Consider the following 23495-nt stretch of genomic DNA (forward strand, 5'->3'; position numbering starts at 1 on the left):
AAACAGGTAGTCTATCTTTTGAGACACAATACAACACATACATTAAGAGGTCAGTATACCATTCCCAGGTACCAATAAACAGGTAGTCTATCTTTTGAGACACAATACAACACATACATTTAGAGGTCAGTATACCATTCCCAGTAACCAATAAACAGGTAGTCTATCTTTTGAGACACAATACAACACATACATTAAGAGGTCAGTATACCATTCCCAGTAACCAATAAACAGGTAGTCTATCTTTTGAGACACAATACAACACATACATTAAGAGGTCAGTATACCATACCCAGTTACCAATAAACAGGTAGTCTATCTTTTGAGACACAATACAACACATACATTTAGAGGTCAGTATACCATTCCCAGTTACCAATAAACAGGTAGTCTATCTTTTGAGACACAATACAACACATACATTAAGAGTTCAGTATACCATTCCCAGGTACCAATAAACAGGTAGTCTATCTTTTGAGACACAATACAACACATACATTAAGAGGTCAGTATACCATTCCCAGGTACCAATAAACAGGTAGTCTATCTTTTGAGACACAATACAACACATACATTAAGAGTTCAGTATACCATACCCAGTAACCAATAAACAGGTAGTCTATCTTTTGAGACACAATACAACACATACATTAAGAGTTCAGTATACCATACCCAGTAACCAATAAACAGGTAGTCTATCTTTTGAGACACAATACAACACATACATTTAGAGGTCAGTATACCATTCCCAGTAACCAATAAACAGGTAGTCTATCTTTTGAGACACAATACAACACATACATTAAGAGTTCAGTATACCATTCCCAGTAACCAATAAACAGGTAGTCTATCTTTTGAAACACAATACAACACATACATTACGAGGTCAGTATACCATTCCCAGGTACCAATAAACAGGTAGTCTATCTTTTGAGACACAATACAACACATACATTAAGAGGTCAGTATACCATTCCCAGGTACCAATAAACAGGTAGTCTATCTTTTGAGACACAATACAACACATACATTAAGAGGTCAGTATACCATTCCCAGGTACCAATAAACAGGTAGTCTATCTTTTGAGACACAATACAACACATACATTAAGAGTTCAGTATACCATTCCCAGTTACCAATAAACAGGTAGTCTATCTTTTGAGACACAATACAACACATACATTTAGAGGTCAGTATACCATTCCCAGTAACCAATAAACAGGTAGTCTATCTTTTGAGACACAATACAACACATACATTAAGAGTTCAGTATACCATTCCCAGTAACCAATAAACAGGTAGTCTATCTTTTGAGACACAATACAACACATACATTAAGAGTTCAGTATACCATACCCAGTAACCAATAAACAGGTAGTCTATCTTTTGAGACACAATACAACACATACATTAAGAGTTCAGTATACCATACCCAGTAACCAATAAACAGGTAGTCTATCTTTTGAGACACAATACAACACATACATTAAGAGGTCAGTATACCATTCCCAGTAACCAATAAACAGGTAGTCTATCTTTTGAGACACAATACAACACATACATTACGAGGTCAGTATACCATTCCCAGTAACCAATAAACAGGTAATCTATCTTTTGAGACACAATACAACACATACATTAAGAGGTCAGTATACCATTCCCAGTAACCAATAAACAGGTAATCTATCTTTTGAGACACAATACAACACATACATTACGAGGTCAGTATACCATTCCCAGTAACCAATAAACAGGTAGTCTATCTTTTGAGACACAATACAACACATACATTAAGAGTTCAGTATACCATACCCAGTAACCAATAAACAGGTAGTCTATCTTTTGAGACACAATACAACACATACATTACGAGGTCAGTATACCATTCCCAGGTACCAATAAACAGGTAGTCTATCTTTTGAGACACAATACAACACATACATTAAGAGGTCAGTATACCATTCCCAGTAACCAATAAACAGGTAGTCTATCTTTTGAGACACAATACAACACATACATTACGAGGTCAGTATACCATTCCCAGTTACCAATAAACAGGTAGTCTATCTTTTGAGACACAATACAACACATACATTTAGAGGTCAGTATACCATTCCCAGTAACCAATAAACAGGTAGTCTATCTTTTGAGACACAATACAACACATACATTAAGAGTTCAGTATACCATACCCAGTAACCAATAAACAGGTAGTCTATCTTTTGAGACACAATACAACACATACATTACGAGGTCAGTATACCATTCCCAGTTACCAATAAACAGGTAGTCTATCTTTTGAGACACAATACAACACATACATTTAGAGGTCAGTATACCATTCCCAGTTACCAATAAACAGGTAGTCTATCTTTTGAGACACAATACAACACATACATTTAGAGGTCAGTATACCATTCCCAGGTACCAATAAACAGGTAGTCTATCTTTTGAGACACAATACAACACATACATTACGAGGTCAGTATACCATTCCCAGTAACCAATAAACAGGTAATCTATCTTTTGAGACACAATACAACACATACATTAAGAGGTCAGTATACCATTCCCAGTTACCAATAAACAGGTAGTCTATCTTTTGAGACACAATACAACACATACATTAAGAGGTCAGTATACCATTCCCAGGTACCAATAAACAGGTAGTCTATCTTTTGAGACACAATACAACACATACATTAAGAGTTCAGTATACCATTCCCAGTTACCAATAAACAGGTAATCTATCTTTTGAGACACAATACAACACATACATTTAGAGGCCAGTATACCATTCCCAGGTACCAATAAACAGGTAGTCTATCTTTTGAGACACAATACAACACATACATTAAGAGGTCAGTATACCATTCCCAGGTACCAATAAACAGGTAGTCTATCTTTTGAGACACAATACAACACATACATTAAGAGGTCAGTATACCATTCCCAGTAACCAATAAACAGGTAGTCTATCTTTTGAGACACAATACAACACATACATTAAGAGGTCAGTATACCATTCCCAGGTACCAATAAACAGGTAGTCTATCTTTTGAGACACAATACAACACATACATTAAGAGGCCAGTATACCATTCCCAGGTACCAATAAACAGGTAGTCTATCTTTTGAGACACAATACAACACATACATTAAGAGGTCAGTATACCATTCCCAGGTACCAATAAACAGGTAGTCTATCTTTTGAGACACAATACAACACATACATTAAGAGGTCAGTATACCATTCCCAGGTACCAATAAACAGGTAGTCTATCTTTTGAGACACAATACAACACATACATTACGAGGTCAGTATACCATGTATACCATTCCCAACTACCAATAAACAGGCAAACATTCATTTTAGGGAACAACCAATTAACTTCAAGAGGGGAAGGGGGGTTATGTTTTTTCCTTAAAGAAATATACTTATCCTCAAAGGGATTTTTTTTGTGGTCAAGCAGATGACAATAATAATATTCTGAATCCATATTTTCCCCATACACTGATTCATGCGAATTTGGGTAGGATCACTTTTACTGTTCTTGAGAAATGTCCTTTTATGAAGTTGTATTCCATACAAACATTCCCCACTTCTTAAAGCTTTTAAGACCATTTTTCTTTATTGTTTACATTTTTTTTAGCTCACCTATCCCAAAGCGCTAAGTGTGCTTTTCTTATCACTTGGCGTCAGTCTGTTGTCCGTCATCGTCTGTAAACTTTTACAAAAATCTTCTCTGAAACTAATGGGAAAAATTTAACTATATTTGGCCACAATCATTATTTAGATATCTATTTTAAAAGATGTGTCTGATGACCTCACTTGCCATTCAAGATGGCCAACATGGCTAAAAATAGAACAAAGGGAGTAAAATGCAGTTTTTGGCTTATATCTCTGAAACCAAAGCATTTAGAGCAAATCTGACAAAGTTAAATTGCTTGCCAACCAACATGGCCAACATGGCAATTAATAGTTAATAGTTATAAAATGCAGTGTTTGGCTTATATCTCTTCAAATATAGCATTAAGAGCAAATCTGAAAAAGTAAAAATGTTCATCCGATTATCTACCATGAAATTTTCAGACAAAGCAGACAACACGTTGTACGGTTGCTGCCCCTGAATAGGTAATTTTAAGGAAATTTTGAAGTTTTTGGTTATTATCTTGAATATTATTATGTATAGAGATAAACTGTGAAAAGCAATAATGTAAATGTTCAGCAATGTAAGATCTTCAAATAAGTCAAATGACCAAAATTGTCAATGAGGATCAGTTTTTGGTTATCGCCATTTAAAATCAATTTTCAACAATTTTTCTTAAATTTTTGTAATCTTACAAATATCTTCTCCTCCGAAACTAATGGGACAAATTTAGTTTTAACTATTTAGTATTTAGTTTGAAAAATGTCACCAAAGACCCCACCAGCCAACCAACATGGCATACATGGCTAAAAATAGAACATAGGGTTTAAATGCAGTTTTTAGCTTGTATCTCTGAAACTAAAGCAAAAGTATAATGGTTGTATTATTTCATATATATTAATTGTAAACAAAAATATCGGGTGAGCTACACAGGCTCCATGGAGCCTCTAGTTGTACATTATTATATATTCTTTATATTTTAGCACCCACTTATTATCTAGTATTTTTTTTGGGGGTGTCCTATTTCCTCCATTTACAATATTCTTTCATTTTCCTCTATTTTTTATTATTTTCTATAACCCCCTTTCCAGAACCCCAATCATTATCATCAAACACATCATGACAATAATGTTCTGTGTTATGTGTGTTATATTAAAAACATTGTAATACAGGTACAGATTTCATGCTTATACATTATATAACCTTGGCAGAAGTATCGTCACCACTTACACTCTATGTTTATAATGTTTTTCATGTTGATGTGCTTAATTTAATTCTCTTATTTATTTACATAAAATGTGTTTACTGCATTTTTCTTATTTGCAAAAAAATGTATTTACTGCACGACTTTTTTTTATGTTTTACAGGTAACTGGATTTTGTATGTCTAGATGACACCTACAAATATCATATAAAACTATTTTTTTAAATATTTTGTTATGAGTCATGAACTAAATGTATACATCATTTGTACATCAGGTACATTATATGTATGTCTTGTTCATACAACTGTGACATCTAGAGATGGCTCCCCCATGTTTTTTTGGGAGGTTTGAACCCTCAAAAGCATGGAAAATGGCACCACTTTTTTTATATTGGGGAAAATCTGGATTCAGAACATTTGTTTTTGTGGAAGTTGGCAATCATACCACATCTTCTTATTTGTATATATGCCAAACATAGGTTGATTATTGTCAGTACATTGGTATTTACATTTGTGCAATACTTCTTAAATCAGTAAAATCTTGTGTTCTCAAACATAATATTTTATTAATTGTATAGTAATTAATATATTTATTTTTGAAGTTTGTATTCAATATAGCCATGAGCTTTGTCAAAGGCCCTAAGTTAGTAGTTTTAATAAGATATTTTTTTTCTTTATAGAAAAAAATTAGCCATTCTGAAGATTGGAGTGACAAACAGTAATGTAAGTTTATTAATGTTATTAACCTTGCAAAACAAATAAATTAAGAAATGACATTTTACTCAGTAACCTTGAGAATTATTAATGAATAGTTGTAAATAGGGAATAGAAATTTAAAATTTAGAATATTATCCACAAATAATGAGAACAGAAAGCAACAAAGGAAAGACCTTGTCAGCCTGGGAATAGCCTAAAGGTTCAATCAATATATTACATTGGTTGCAATGAAATATCAAGATATCCATAATCATGATAATAGGTATCACTTCTCTGACATCATACATCAAAGCCATTTGTCAATGACGCCATGCATCAAACAATTAAAGTGATAATTTGTAGAAAAAAGTGAAGTTCTACATGATTACATTAAAAATCAATCCATTGTAATAAAAAGAATAACAAATCCAAATAATCATTGACAAATGATAGTATTCTTGTCCATGTTGACTTAAAGTCATGAAAGTGTTGTTCAGTCTCTCTCAATATATTTCAACATTTGAATTTTTGGATTAGTTCATAATTAAATCTCAACCATGAGTATCATCAGGTCACTGTGATATAATTACAATTACTAGTGATAGCTTGGATGGAGAGTTGTCTCATTTCATTCATACCACATCTTCTTATATCTATACCTAGTCCATAATTATTTCTCAGCCATGAGTACCATCAGGTCCCCTAAGATATAATTCCTATATTTAATACCACTTGAATAACCTGTTTTGTTTTACAGAATGTTGAAAAAGCTTCTGATTGCTATTGGTAAGTATTAGGGTATTGAAATAGAAGGGATCAGAGTATAAATTCACAAATCTTCTTTATTCTTATACAAATTATCTATATGCACTGGAAAAATATACCTAAAATTATTTATCTTTATCTTAATGTAAAATTGAGGCTTCAACAGGTAGCTTAAGCTCCCATCTCATGACAAAAGACAGCTGTATGAATAATTTTATACATGCAAATGTAGTTTTGAAATGAAAATTTATGTACAGTGCGACTAAGTGAGAATCACAATAATAAGAACTCACATTATTATATCTGATACATATATACATGAATATATGCATACAGATTTTCACGTAATCACAATTATTAATCTCACAATTTTGTCCATTTTTTAAAAAATCGCAATGATAATTAATTAACTGCACACATTAATATCTGAAATTACAATATCATTTATTAATCAGAGTATATATTAACCCCCACAAGTAAGATTGGGGCTATATTGCTCTCAGCTTGTTGGTCACTGGTCAGTCTGTTTGTGTAACAAATATTCTCGTCACACAGAAATTTTGTATCATGTTTGGTCAGCAGCAGGACAGTGATGAGTTGTAACATGAGAGACTATTTCAGATTTGTCAGATACCCACTTCTTGTTTGCAGATACTTTAAATTTTCAAAATGTTGAATGAACTTAGAATTTTTTGTCACTGCTTAACAGAATATATTGTCAGCAGCTCAACAGTGATGACTTGAAATGTTTGTGTGCTTTTCAGGTCTGTCAGACTGCAACTTTTTGTTTTTCATTACTCTGATTTATGAGTGTGGGTATGCTCAACATGGCACTGAAAGCATTCTTGTTATAACATAGTATGAATTTCGTTTATAGGAAAAATTGAAAAAACATAAGATGTATAAAGGTTAGCATATATATGCATAAAGTGTTCTAAACAAACACGTGTCTGTGTCTTATACATGTATTAAGCTCTAAATAATAGTTAGATTATAGCATTCATTAAGAAGTTTCGCTGGTGTGAGGTCGAAGGTTTGAATTGACCAATGAAAACGATCGTTCCTTAGAGAGTTAATCTAATAAAGTTTGTTTGACTGATTATGTCGCACAACCTTTCGCTAAGCTTGGCCGCAGTTAGGTGTAAGATCCTTTGTTGGACTTGTTTAAAATTTGCCTTTTTTAGATATTGAAAAAGTGGAATACATCTAATGACCTTATACTTTGATTAGATATTTTCATCACAAATTTTCCTTTTTTTCAGGATTTTTAGTTCAGTTAAGTTTGACAAGTGCTGAAGACGAATGTCCTTATGCGGGTGAAAAAAGACTGAACAACGATAAAGGGAAAGATTATGCTGAAGTGAACCCAGATATTCCAGGAGGCTATGACTTTCATCCAAAACTTCCAACAAATGTAGATGGAGATTCTGGAGGGAAATTTATTATTTATAAGATAGGAAATGGCACTCAATGTTTTTTTTCCGTTTATGTAAAAAGTAAGAAACTATTACTTTATAGTGCATGAATCTATTATCAGTACCTAAGGTTCTAGTGATGTCATTATTAAGTAATATTTAAATTAATTTCCTTCGTCCAGCATAATTGTAGTTGAACCAACTTCAACTATTGACATATCTGTAACTATAAAAGCAATGTTTAATTTTTAGTACCCACTGCAAAATGAAGCAATCTTGACCCTTCAGCACTCAATAGCACTTGATTTATTTTGGTCATTAATTCCTTGTTTGTATCACTTTTTCTGGACAATCTCATGTCAATTGTAGAAATGCAAAGAAGAATGACCTTCATCATATTTTTTATCACTGTTTTTTGGTTCTATGGATTAATTTTTTTTTTCTGTGGATTGAAATTTTACAAAATTTTTGTGGATATTTTGGACTTTTGCAAAAGTTTGCCTAGAAGTTTATAGAAGATTTGTAGTTTGTTGGTTGTTTACATAAGCCCAGACAATTGGTATTCCACAAATAATAATCAATCAACAGTATATTTCAAAATGTATGACAAATAAGTTTAAATGAAAAAAAATAAAAATTAATTAATAACACGATTGTTATTGTGTGATTGACCATGTGACACTATAGAAATTATACATTTGCATATTCATGTTTTTACAGTACTTAGGTGTGAACAGGAAGTCAGCAATATAAGTGACTATGAAGGTGGCACTAACTGCTCCAATCTGATATGGGGGAAATCATGTAATGCTGCATGTTCTGATGGTAAAGTGTCTTTGGGTGGACCAGCAGTGTATACATGTGAAATGGATAATAGTAACAGGACCTTTCTACAGTTAGATAAAGCCACTGTTTGTCAAGGTACTGTTTATCTTTTAAAAACTATTAAACAGATATTTTTACATCAATAAAATTATGCTGTAATTTATGTCTTAAAGATAAATGATTGATGATTAAAAAGATGCATTTTTTGCAAAGAAACGACAAAAAACAAACCCAAAACATGTTGAAAAGTGCAATCAGGGTCTATTTTACAAAACATGTTGAAAAGTTTGATCAGGGTCTATTTTACAAAACATGTTGAAAAGTTTGATCAGGGTCTATTTTACAAAACATGTTGAAAAGTTTGATCAGGGTCTATTTTACAAAACATGTTGAAAAGTTTGATCAGGGTCTATTTTACAAAACATGTTGAAAAGTTTGATCAGGGTCTATTTTACAAAACATGTTGAAAAGTTTGATCAGGGTCTATTTTACAAAACATGTTGAAAAGTGCGATCAGGGTCTATTTTACAAAACATGTTGAAAAGTGCGATCAGGGTCTATTTTACAAAACATGAAAACATGTTGAAAAGTGCGATCAGTGTCTATTTTACAAAACATGTTGAAAAGTGCGATCAGGGTCTATTTACAAAACATGTTGAAAAGTGCGATCAGGGTCTATTTTACAAAACATGTTGAAAAGTGCGATCAGGGTCTATTTTACAAAACATGTTGAAAAGTGCGATCAGGGTCTATTTTACAAAACATGTTGAAAAGTGCGATCAGGGTCTATTTTACAAAACATGTTGAAAAGTGCGATCAGGGTCTATTTTACAAAACATGTTGAAAAGTTTGATCAGGGTCTATTTTACAAAACATGTTGAAAAGTTTGATCAGGGTCTATTTTACAAAACATGTTGAAAAGTTTGATCAGGGTCTATTTTACAAAACATGTTGAAAAGTTTGATCAGGGTCTATTTTACAAATCAGGGTCTATTTTACAAAACATGTTGAAAAGTGCAATCAGGGTCTATTTTACAAAACATGTTGAAAAGTGAAATCAGGGTCTATTTTAAATGTTGGAAGTACCTGTAGCTAAAAAACCATGCTTTGATTCTAGGAGTTCTGGCGCTTTGAACTTTAGCTTGAATATACTACTGCAACAGTTCTTCATTGCAACTCTTCTGAAACAGAATTTTATGAAAAATTGTCTTTTTTGAAAGCATACAACATTATGAAGATGTGCATATTCACAAGGAAACTGTGATTCAAAATTTTTGTCATAGGAGTTATACCTCTTTGGACTTTGGATTTTGAACTAGATATACTACTGCAACAGTTTTTCATTGAACCTCCCCTAAAACCACCCAAAAAAATTGCATAAAACTTTGTAGTTAATGAGGACATATAATGAAGATGTGCATATTCAGAGAAAAAAAATTGCATAAAACTTTTGTTGGAGTTGTGAGTTTTTTAACTTAGAAATCTGAGATTTTGTTTGGCCAGTGCCAATGAGGGGCATTTGGTATGTGAGCCTGCTCACAAAACATATTCAATTAATTAATAAACCTATATGAAATAATTGTCTGTATGATTTCAGATTCTGCTTATGCTGTTAAATGTCCCCAAGATGTGACAATCTACCCGGATTCAACTTACAGTAGCTATGCAGCCATCACATTAGATAAATGGACTATTCCAACTTCATTGGATAGTGATGGAAACTCTTGGACAGTTGAAAGCCAAACTGCAAAGGAAAAAAGATATGAAATTGGCAGATATACCAACATAGTGACAGCTATAAGTTCAACAGGGGAAATCAGTTCTTGCAAATTTGACTTCGTCATTAAACGTAATGTTTTACTTTCCAACACAAAGTTGTTGAAGGAGAGATATAAGTAACATATAATTCAGTACAGGCAAATATTTACCAATTGAGCAACTCATCCATTTAGGAGTCTCTTTTGTTGATAATCAATGATTAATAATAAATGTTTGCTATTAGGTCAACTGTTTAGTCACACTTAAACAATTTCAACAATATTTGGTGTATAGAAATCACTTAGATATACATCTCCATCTGACAGTAATTACTTGACCCTGCCATCATATTAAGGATCCACTAACTTATACTGTCGATGTTAAATTTTTGTGATAAGGTAGTCAGTTACTATTAAGTATAGTGGTTAGAGGTAAATTGAATTTCTTCAGTTGTATACCTAAATGTAGTCTAATTAATACCTGTACTTTGATCTTTACATAGTATGCCTCTCTTGATACAATTAAGTGTCAGTAATGATTGAATTATTCAAACAGATATTTCAGTGTGCCAACTGTCATAATTTAGTGTCAGTAATGATTGAATAATTCTAACAGATAATTCAGTGTGCCAACTGTCAGTAATGATTGAATTATTCAAACAGATATTTCAGTGTGCCAACTGTCATAATTTAGTGTCAGTAATGATTGAATTATTCTAACAGATAATTCAGTGTGCCAACTGTCAGTATTGATTGAATTATTCTAACAGATATTTCAGTGTGCCAACTGTCATAATTTTATCAGACAAAAAACATGGCAATGAAAATTTTGGATAAATATTCAGCATCAGCCTTTTAGTTTCTACTCAATATTTTTCTGGCCTTAATCATTTTGTTTGCCCCGACTTTTGATAATGCTCCCATAGGGTGAAGAAAAATCCTTTGATTTTGAGGAGAAAAGGTAAGAGCAGCTACTGAAAGCTGAAATTTTTGGGAATGAAATTCACCCTTGAAAGAAAAAGAAATCCTTTTTGGGGTGATCAGTAGGCCATAGGTCAAGGTCATAGTGTCTTTAAAAAGACTGAAATTGTGCCTAAAATTTCATTGACAAACATCTTTTATTCAGCTATAATTCTGATATTTACCAATCTATAATGGATACTGCATAATTTGTGGTAAACGACTACCAAACATAAATTTAAAAAAAGTCTACAGATCTTGATATCCATGGGATCATCAGTATTACAAAACAGACAGCACTGATATATTAAAGCCAGGTGTGGAACATATAAGTCTTTCTTTGTTACTCAAATTACAACTAGTTTGTACATATATCTAAATATAAGATTAATTTCAGGATACGGATGTACAGTTCCTCAAGTGGATGATTCTACAATAGAAGGTGCTACACCAAACCGTACATATCTTATCTCAACCTTTGGGGAGAAAAAGATCTGCAAACAGGGCTATGCTTTGAAACCAAAAAAAAATTACCGTGACTTTGTGATAGTGGAATGTGTAGAAATATCACCTGGACAAACAGAGTGGAAAAATTGGTACAGTCGAAACTGTACAAGTAAGATATTATTTTGATGATTAGTTACATAAAAATACAAAACCAAGGCCTAAATTAAAATATTGTTTGTTTGCCCTTTTCCGACCCTATGTTTTGAAACAGGGTAGGTAGGTAGGTAAAATATTTTATTTTTTTCCCCAAAAAAATAACTTGGCTCGGTATATTTTTTTTCATGGGTAGGCAGGTAGGTATAATATTTTATTTTATAGATACAAAATCTGCATGTCATTTTTGTCTGTTTTGCTTTTGCTAATAAGTTTCTGGGACTACGCTTCAAAAAAAAGTATCATGTAGAATGTGAAGTTAATTCATATGCACTACTATTTTGTTTTCAAATATCAAAATATAGAGCTGTGCCGCATATTTTCAACGTTTAAATATGCCTGGAACTTTGAAGAGTTTTAGATTGCACTAATATTCTGTACTACGTACCTTGTACGCTTACCTCTACCTAAAGGTTTTCTGTAAGAGATAACTTTGTCCTGGTAAATATGTCCGGGCAGACATACATTACTAGTAAAAAAGTCCCTAGAGTGTTTAAATTTCCGTGTGTGCCTATGTTTCTAATAAAAATGGTACAAGACTTAAACTCAATTGTCACATAGTTTACATCGCATTTATAAATGATCTGTATGGAAAACTTGGGCGATTTTACTGCCAAATATTCTCCACTTCACAGGCTTTTGTCACCTTTGGTTCATGTCAGATATAAATAATATAGCAATGCTGGTCGAAGGCATCGTTAACATAATCTTCCTGATCTACGGATCACAAAAGGCCATCCCTACATAGAATACAACGTCCGTTTACACAAAATACTACGGTTTGTACACACGTTGATAATTTTGTATTAAACGAACTTTTTTGTAAATGAACCCTGCTCTTCAAGTATAAAAATACAGAGTTAACGTACGTCATATCAAGATTTCAAAGCGTTCAACATCGATTTCAAACAAATGCTTTGAAATTCTAAATACAAGTGTTCATGTCAAACGCTCACGTGATACCAAACGGACTAGACCTTTCACAATAAAGATAAAACCCGAGGATTCCGGTAAAAAAGTTTTGAGCGGGAAATACAAATAAAAGATTTTTGGTAGGAACGAAAAAATAAAATAAAATAAAGTCTTGCTGATAAATACAAATAAAAGATTTTCATGCGGAACGAATTTTAAGGGTCGGTCGGTAAAGGGCAAACAAACAATATTTTAATTTAAGCCCAAGGCATTCTGGACACTATATAAGTAACACATAGCTAAGAGGGAGATAGAGCAGATTGTTACCCCGAGAAAACATTGTCAACCGCGGTGAGGCCAAGGTTGACATTGCTTTTTCGAGGGGTACCAATCGGCTCTATCACCCTCTCAGCTATGTGTTATTTAATTTATTAAACTGAATGTCCTATCATTGTTGACTTTAACAGATGAATTTTATTTGAAAGTATCTTCTATGACGTCACATACATACAATATTACTGTTACAGGTATTAGAAAAATCAACAGAAGTGAAGCAAGATGTTTTATTTTTATACGCCCGTCGTCTTTTAGACGGGACTTATTATGGTATACCGTTGTCCGTCCGTCTGTCTGTCCGTCCGTCATCCACACTTCGGAAAATAACTCAAAAAGGCTTTCACCAATGTCCATGAAACTTTGGTGAATTGTTTATATCTATCGATGTAAGCTCTCTTTCAATTTTTATAAATTTCAGATTTTAAGTTTTGGATTTATGGGATTTTATTCATAAAAAAAGGGGGATTTTCAACACTTCGGACAATAACTCAAAAAGGCTTTCACCAATGTCCATGAAACTTTAGTGAATTGTTTATATCTATTGATGTAAGCTCCCTTTCAAATTTTATAAATTTCAGATTTTACATTTCAGTGTTATGAATTTTTATGCTTAAAAAAGGGGGGATTTTCCAATTTTGGGACAATAACTAACACTTTCACAAAATTTTATGCAACTTTGATAAATTGTTTATATCTATTGACCTAAGCTCCCTTTCCATTTTTATAAATTTTAGATTTTACTTTTTCTTAAGTAATGAATTTTTATACTTAGAAAAGGGGGATTTGATGAAACTTTGGTGAATATATTAATGTAACATCCCTTTTGATTTGTATATATATTTCTAGTTGATCATATAAATTCATTTAGAGCATAAAAGACAAGTTACATATTTTTATAAATTTCAGATTTTAAGTTTTGGATTTATGGGGCATTATTCATAAAAAAAGGGGGATTTTCAACACTTCGGACAATAACTCAAAAAGGCTTTCATCAATGTCCATGAAACACGTATCGAGGGCGTATAGAAGAGCAACAGGCGTATCATGCGCTAAAGCGCAGCCCTTTATTTTTTTATTTTGACAGTCAAATAATAAAATCTGAGTGAAAACGTAGAACTTAAGCATTGTCTTTAATTACTTGATTTTAGTTCAATTAACTGTCCTTTAAATTATCGAGTTTTGATTGGTCTAGACCAGAAGGTGACATTCCAAAAAATTGTCTCACGCTCAGCCAACGGATTGAGGTATAATAATTATATCTGTCACTAGTACAAGTAAATATCGATAGTCAATGTTTCTCGACTGGTACTAGTGGACATTGATGGTCAACGTTTGTCCACTAGTTTAAGTAGATGCACATGGTCAATGTATGTCCACTAGTACGAGTAGATTTTGATGGTCAATATATGTCCACAAGTATGAGTAGATATTGATGGTCAATGTTAGTTCACTTGTATGAGTAGATATTAATGGTCAATGTTTGTCTACTAGTACGAGTAGATAGTGATGGTCAATGTTTGTCTACTAGTACGAGTAGATAGTGATGGTCAATGTTTGTCCACTAGTACGAGTAGATATAGATGGTCAATGTTTGTCCACTAGTACGAGTAGATATTGATGGTCAATGTTTGTCCACTAGTATTTGTAGATGATTTTGCTGGTCAATGTTTGTCCACTAGTATAAGTAGATTTTGATGGTCAATGTTTGTCTACTAGTACGAGTAGATAGTGATGGTCAATGTTTGTCTACTAGTACGAGTAGATAGTGATGGTCAATGTTTGTCCACTAGTACGAGTAGATATAGATGGTCAATGTTTGTCCACTAGTACGAGTAGATATTGATGGTCAATGTATGTTCACTAGTACGAGTAGATATTGATGGTCAATGTATGTTCACTAGTATGAGTAGATATAGATGGTCAATGTTTGTCCACTAGTACGAGTAGATATTGATGGTCAATGTTTGTCCACTAGTATTTGTAGATGATTTTGCTGGTCAATGTTTGTCCACTAGTATAAGTAGATTTTGATGGTCAATGTTTGTCTACTAGTATGAGTAGATATAGATGGTCAATGTTTGTCTACTAGTACGAGTAGATATTGATGGTCAATGTATGTCCACTAGTACGAGAAGATATTGATGGTCAATGTTTGTCTACTAGTATGAGTAGATATAGATGGTCAATGTTTGTCCACTAGAACGAGTAGATATTGATGGTCAATGTTTGTCCACTAGTACAAGTAGATATAGATGGTCAATGTTTGTCTACTAGTATGAGTAGATATTGATGGTCAATGTTTGTCCACTAGTACGAGTAGATATAGATGGTCAATGTATGTCCACTAGTATTAGTAGATATAGATGGTCAATGTTTGTCTACTAGTATAAGTAGATATTGATAGATATAGATGGTCAATGTTAGTTCACTAGTATGAGTAGATAGTGATGGTCAAAGTGTGTTCACTAGTATGAGTAGATATTGATGGTCAATGTTTGTTCACTAGTATGAGTAGATATTGATGGTCAATGTTAGTTCACTAGTATGAGTAGATAGTGATGGTCAAAGTGTGTTCACTAGTATGAGTAGATATAGATGGTCAATGTTTGTCCACTAGTATGAGTAGATATTGATGGTCAATGTTTGTCCACTAGTATGAGTAGATATAGATGGTCAATGTTAGTTCACTAGTATGAGTAGATAGTGATGGTCAAAGTGTGTCCACTAGTATTAGTAGATATTGATGGTCAATGTTTGTTCACTAGTATGAGTAGATATTGATGGTCAATGTTAGTTCACTAGTATGAGTAGATAGTGATGGTCAAAGTGTGTCCACTAGTATTAGTAGATATTGATGGTCAATGTGTGTCCACTAGTATGAGTAGATATTGATGGTCAATGTTAGTTCACTAGTATGAGTAGATATTGATGGTCAATGTTTGTCTACTAGTACAAGTAGATAGTGATGGTCAATGTGTGTCCACTAGTATGAGTAGATATTGATGGTCAATGTTTGTCCACTAGTATGAGTAGATATAGATGGTCAATGTATGTCCACTAGTATGAGTAGATATTGATGGTCAATGTTTGTCCACTAGTATGAGTAGATATTGATGGTCAATGTTTGTCTACTAGTATGAGTAGATATTGATGGTCAATGTTTGTCCACTAGTATGAGTAGATATTGATGGTCAATGTTTGTCTACTAGTATGAGTAGATATTGATGGTCAATGTTTGTCTACTAGTATGAGTAGATATTGATGGTCAATGTTTGTCCACTAGTATGAGTAGATATAGATGGTCAATGTTTGTCCACTAGTATTAGTAGATATTGATGGTCAATGTTAGTTCACTAGTATGAGTAGATAGTGATGGTCAATGTTTGTCCACTAGTATGAGTAGATATAGATGGTCAATGTATGTCCACTAGTATGAGTAGATATAGATGGTCAATGTTTGTCCACTAGTACGAGTAGATATTGATGGTCAATGTTTGTCCACTAGTATGAGTAGATATTGATGGTCAATGTTTGTCTACTAGTATGAGTAGATATTGATGGTCAATGTTTGTCTACTAGTATGAGTAGATATAGATGGTCAATGTTTGTCCACTAGTACGAGTAGATATTGATGGTCAATGTTTGTCCACTAGTTTAAGTAGATTTTGATGGTCAATGTTTGTTCACTAGTACAAGTAGATAGTGATGGTCAATGTGTGTCCACTAGTACGAGTAGATATTAATGGTCAATGTATGTTCACTAGTATGAGTAGATATTGATGGTCAATGTTTGTCCACTAGTATGAGTAGATATTGATGGTCAATGTTAGTTCACTAGTATGAGTAGATATTGATGGTCAATGTTAGTTCACTAGTATGAGTAGATAGTGATGGTCAAAGTTTGTCCACTAGTATGAGTAGATAGTGATGGTCAAAGTGTGTCCACTAGTATGAGTAGATTTTGATGGTCAATGCTTGTCCACTAGTATGAGTAGATATTGATGGTCAATGTTAGTCTACTAGTATGAGTAGATATTGATGGTCAATGTATGTCCACTAGTATGAGTAGATATAGATGGTCAATGTTAGTTCACTAGTATTAGTAGATTTTGATGGTCAATGTTAGTTCACTAGTATGAGTAGATATTGTTGGTCAATGTTTGTCCACTAGTATTAGTAGATATTAATGGTCAATGTTTGTCTACTAGTATTAGTAGATATTGATGGTCAATGTTTGTCCACTAGTACAAGTAGATATAGATGGTCAATGTTAGTTCACTAGTATGAGTAGATAGTGATGGTCAAAGTGTGTCCACTAGTATAAGTAGATATTGATGGTCAATGTTTGTCTACTAGTACGAGTAGATAGTGATGGTCAATGTTTGTTCACTAGTATGAGTAGATAGTGATGGTCAAAGTGTGTCCACTAGTATGAGTAGATATCAATGGTCAATGTTTGTCCACTAGTACGAGTAGATATTGATGGTCAATGTTTGTCCACTAGAATGAGTAGATAGTGATGGTCAATGTTTGTCTACTAAAACGAGTAGATATTGATGGTCAATGTTTGTCCACTAGTATGAGTAGATATTAATGGTCAATGTTTGTCCACTTGTACAAGTAGATATTGATGGTCAATGTATGTCCACTAGTATGAGTAGATATAGATGGTCAATGTTTGTCCACTAGTACGAGTAGATATTAATGGTCAATGTTTGTCCACTAGTATTAGTAGATATTGATGGTCAATGTTTGTCCACTAGTATGAGTAGATAGTGATGGTCAATGTTTGTCTACTAGTACGAGTAGATATTGATGGTCAATGTTTGTCCACTAGTATGAGTAGATATTGATGGTCAATGTTTGTCATACATTGACCATTAATATCTACTTGTACTTGTGGACAAACATTGACCGTCTATGTTTACTCTGAGGCCAGAGAAGAAAATGATTGTTGTATGATGTCAATAGTTCATTGTCGCAGATTCCCAAAGAGCGATATGGTCTATGTATTAGTATTGATGGTCAATGTATGTCTCTTATTATGAGTAAATATTGGATGGTCTATGTTTGTCCACTAGTACAAGTAGATATTGATGGTCCATTATGAGCCCACTGGTATAAGAAGAAATTGATGGTCAATATTTGTCCACTTGTATGAATAGATACTAATAGTTAATGTTTGTCCATTAGTACAAGAAGATATTGATGGTATATTAGTATTACAGGACTTTCATTTTTTACTGACATTCAATTTCCATATATTCAATGTTTATATTGATTATACATTTTAAAATTGAAACTGTTACCTATTTCAGAAAATGAAATACCAAAAATCTGTGATAGAGAGGTTAAACTTGATGGAAAAAAAACAGAAATTGTCTATTTCACCTATGATTTTATGGAATGGAAGAGCTTGGTTGAACAGAATATAACTTCTTGCAAGTTTGGCGCTATTGTAAATGTTGATAAACCATCAATGTACGATCTGGAAATGACATTCCAAACAGACACATCTACACCACTTACAGCTGACAAATGTTTCTTTGAAGTATTATTATACGCTGGTGAATCATCGCTTGGTACCCCAATGAAAGTAAGTGGACAAAAGTTTAACTGAATAATCACTTAGTTTTCAAATAAAAGTAAGTGATCCAATTTAAGATTAATATAAACAAGAATTCGGAGGGTATTGTATACATGTATATGTAATATAATATCTGCATCAATTTTCTATTTATAAAAGCAACAACATTGAACAAAAACAGAAAAGAAAAAAAAACACTAACTAATAATGCTATATAACTATTTATCATATATTTAGTACAAAATACAGAAATTTTGCATATCTAATGGAGGTTCTCTACTCCAGTCTGCATCATCTACCCTGTATCACATACCACATATCGCACCCCTTTTGGAACATCTCGAGATTGTTTCCGGAACTCCTCAGTTGTTATCTGCTTGAAATTTATGTAATTACTTATTCATTCCTGCATCTCTTTCAAATAAAAGACCAAAGATTATATAATTTAATTTTTTTCTGAGGCTTTGCTAGGTCTCTAATGTTATGTCATCAAGGCTGACATTATATATACATCGACTGAAGTCAAGTTTGGACATATGACGTCAAGTTGCCGTATTTCCTGGCCTGATACAAAATGTAACCACATCATTAAATAAGCGCCAGCATTCAGCAGTTTGTTAACGGATGACTATCTAATTTTAAAAGTTGGAATGGGAGGGAGAACTAGCAAATTTGATGAGGTCAAGATATTTTTCTTAGGTGCGTAGGGGGTCATTTTAATCTTCTTTTTTTTTGAGATTTCATAATCTAAATTGTATTTATTTAGGTGAAAATGAGGGGAAATTCTCACTGCATATCCCTTAAAACAACAATTGATAATAATTCTTTCAGGTTTTTAGCTCATTTGGCGTCCGTCGTCGTCGTCGTCATTAACTTTTACAAAAATCTTCTCCTCTGAAACTACTTGGCCAAATTTAACCAAACTTGGCCACAATCATCATTCGTGTATTTAGTTTAAAGAATGTGTCCGATGACCCGGCCAACCAACAAAGATGGCCGCTATTGCTAAAACTAGAACATAGGGGTAAAATGCAGTTTTTGGCTTATAACTCAAAAACCAAAGCATTTAGAGCAAACCTGACATGAAAATTGTTTATCAGATCAAGATCTATTTGCCCTGAAATTTTAAGATAAATCGGACAACTCATTGTTAGGTTGCTGCCCCTGAATTGGTAATTTTAAGGAAATTTTGCTGTTTTTGGTTATTATCTTGAATATTATTATAGATAGAGATAAACTGTTAACAGCAATAATGTTTAGCAAAGTAAGGTTTACAAATAAGTCAACATAACCAAAATGGTCAGTTGACCCCTTTATAGTCAATTTTTAAACATTTTTCGTAAATCTAAGTAATCTTTTAGAAAAATCTTCTCCTCTGAAACTACTGGGCCGAATCAAACCAAACTTGGCCATAATTATCATTGGGGTATTTAGTTTAAAAAATGTGTCTGGTAACTCGGCCAATCAACCAAGATGGCCGCCATGGCTAAAAATAGAACATAGGGGTAAAATGCAGTTTTTGGCTTATAACTCCAAAACCAAAACATTTAGAGCAAATCTGACAGAAAGTGAAATTGTTTATCAGGTCAAGATATCTATCTGCACTGGAATTTTCAGATGAATCGGATAATCAATTGTTAGGTTGCTGCCCCTGAATTGGTAATTTTAAGGAAATTTTGCTGTTTTTGGTTATTACTTTGAATACTATAATAGATAAAGATAAACTGTAAACAGCAATAATGTACAGCAAAGTAAGACCTAAAAATAAGTCAACACAGCCAAAATTGTCAATTGACCCCCTAAGGAGTTATTGCACTTCATAGTCAATTTTTATTAACAATTTTCATAAAATTTGTAGATTTTCACTAACATTTTCCACTGAAACTACTTGGCCAAGTTCATTATAGATAGAGATAATTGTAAGCAGCAAGAATGTTAAGTTAAGTAAGATCTACAAACACATCACCATCACCAAAACAGAATTTTGTCATGAATTTATCTGTGTCCATTGTTTAGTATTCACATAGACCAAGGTGAGCGACACAGGCTCTTGAGAGCCTCTAGTTTTGTTAATATTGGATACCTGTGTAAATGATTACAAAAATGTATTTGGAGCCAAAATATTAATTTTTCATGTGTCGAAATTGGGGCCGAAATAATTATTTCTAAAATCTGCCAGGCCTCCGGCCACCTCATAATCAAATAAGTGTCCCCATACATATCATGAATATGCTTTTGTTAAAATATATGATAAACAGATCAATACATGGCAAAATCTGTATTGCATGCTGTATCACCACTCGAACAATATCAGCCCTCGTGACCTTCGGCCCTCGGGACTGATAGTGGTTTCTCGTGGTGATACAGCATGCAATACGGATTTTGCCATGTATTATTCTATATATATTAAATATCCAACCTAGAAGAATTAAAGAAAGAAATTGGTGAAAACTTACCTGATGGCTGTACTAAAGAATATACAAGGTGCAAATATCATACCAATAGTTCCCTTCTTATCTCTTTACCACTGATAATAGTTATGACAGGAAATACATATGATGGTCCATTTATTTGTCAGGGGTACATGAAAAGTGATACTATTTGTAAATAAACATTTTACCAAGCCTGAAGTGTTTTATCAAGGAAGAAAAAAGTGAAATCACAAAAATACTGAACTTACAGGAAAATCAATTCGGAAAGTCCATAATCACATGGCAAAATCAAATAACAAAACGCATCAAAAACGAATGGACAAAAACTGTCATATTCCTGACTTTGTACAGGTATTTTCAAATGTAGAAAATGGTGGATTAAACCTGGTTTTATAGCGCTAACCCTCTCACTTTGATGACTGTCTATATATATATATATAAATGTATATTTACATTGATGCGTTAACTAAACAGACACAATAAATAAAATAGTCAAAATATGGGTACATCAGTCATCATCGTATAACAATTACAAAAGGAACAATTTAACAGAACACAAAAACATCTCTCTACAAACACATTCATTGATTTGTGTGTCTTACGTCAGAAAATTATATTAGATATATCTGTGTAAACAGTTTATGATTTATTCTTTTTATCTTTACAGAAGTTTGATTGTAACCTTAAGGGATCTGTAAAAATAAAATGGCCGACTCTAGATTTTACATTAGTGTTCCGAGTTTTGGACAGTTTCAAGTCTCAACAAAATACAGATTTGAAGGGAAATGGAACAATACTTTTCTCAATGACAGAGTGTTCTAACTGTGCTCTCTCCAATTTAACAGGACTTGATGTTATGGAATCTGAAATACCATCTTTTAAATGTAAGTAAACATTCTTGATTACGATTAAGTTATGTATGAATATCGTTCCAAATATAATATTATTCATGTAACAGTATTCTATAAGTTAATATATTTCATATTTTTGGAGTGCATTTTAACTATCTTGGAAAAGACATTTGTTGTCGAAATATACATCAGGTGCAGAAAAATTGGTACCATTAATGTTAATTGACCTTCAAATTATGTAAGGTTATGTTTTAAATTTACTGATGTTTAAAAACTGAGAAAATCATAACCTAAAAACAACCTAAGCACTATGAGCACTGTCGGTATCAAATTACACTTCCACCGGACTAACCTAAAAACAAACAAAACACTATGAGAACTGTCGGTATCAAATTACACTCCCACCGGACTAACCTAAAAACAACCTAAACACTATGAGAACTGTCGGTATCAAATTACACTCCCACTGGACTAACCTTAAAACAACCTAAGCACTATGAGAACTGTCGGTATCAAATTACACTCCCACCGGACTAACTTAAAATTAACCTAAGCACTATGAGAACTGTCGGTATCAAATTACACTCCCACCGGACTAACCTAAAAACAACCTAAGCACTATAAGAACTGTCGCTATCAAATTACACTCCCACCAGACTAACCTAAAAACAACCAAAACACTATGAGAACTGTCGCTATCAAATTACACTCCCACCGGACTAACCTAAAAACAACCAAAACACTATGAGCACTGTGGGTATCAGATTACACTCCCACCGGACTAACCTAAAAACATTCTAAGCACTATGAAAACTGTCGGTATCAAATTACACACCCACCGGACTAACCTAAAAACAACCTAAGCACTATGAGAACTGTCGGTATCAAATAATACACCCACCGGACTAACCTAAAAACAACCAAAACACTATGAGAACTGTCTGTATCAAATTACACTCCCACCGGACTAACCTAAAAACAACCTAAGCACTCTGAGAACTGTCGGTATCAAATTACACTCCCACCGGACTAACCTAAAAACAACCAAAACACTATGAGAACTGTCGGTATCAAATTACACTCCCACCGGACTAACCTAAAAACAACCAAAACACTATGAGAACTGTGGGTACCACCGGACTAACCTAAAAACAACCAAAACACTATGAGAACTGTTGGTATCAAATTACACTCCCACCGGACTAACTTAAAAACAACCTAAGCACTATGAGAACTGTCGGTATCAAATTACACTCCCACCGGACTAACCTAAAAACAACCTAAGCACTATGAGAACTGTCGCTATCAAATTACACTCCCACCAGACTAACCTAAAAACAACCAAAACACTATGAGAACTGTCAGTATCAAATTACACTCCCACCGGACTAACCTAAAAACAACCAAAACACTATGAGAACTGTCGGTATCAAATTACACTCCCAC

At 33.2% G+C, this 23495-nt stretch overlaps 1 protein-coding gene across 3 annotated transcripts in view; it reads left to right on the forward strand.

The window, feature by feature from the left end:
- The window catches only part of LOC139529809 (uncharacterized), a 66246-nt gene that overhangs the window by 6207 nt on the left and 36544 nt on the right, over positions 1-23495 (forward strand). For all 3 annotated transcript variants that reach the window (XM_071325724.1, XM_071325725.1, XM_071325726.1), the window contains exons 2-9: positions 5534-5576; positions 6307-6335; positions 7577-7810; positions 8450-8650; positions 10152-10403; positions 11669-11887; positions 18498-18775; positions 21866-22082. In XM_071325724.1, coding sequence (XP_071181825.1) covers positions 6308-6335; positions 7577-7810; positions 8450-8650; positions 10152-10403; positions 11669-11887; positions 18498-18775; positions 21866-22082 — 1429 coding nt within the window. In that variant the 5' untranslated portion in view covers positions 5534-5576; position 6307. The remainder of the gene's footprint in view (positions 1-5533; positions 5577-6306; positions 6336-7576; positions 7811-8449; positions 8651-10151; positions 10404-11668; positions 11888-18497; positions 18776-21865; positions 22083-23495) is intronic.

The sequence above is a fragment of the Mytilus edulis genome, chromosome 7 (assembly GCF_963676685.1).
Source record: "Mytilus edulis chromosome 7, xbMytEdul2.2, whole genome shotgun sequence".
Classification (NCBI taxonomy): domain Eukaryota; kingdom Metazoa; phylum Mollusca; class Bivalvia; order Mytilida; family Mytilidae; genus Mytilus; species Mytilus edulis.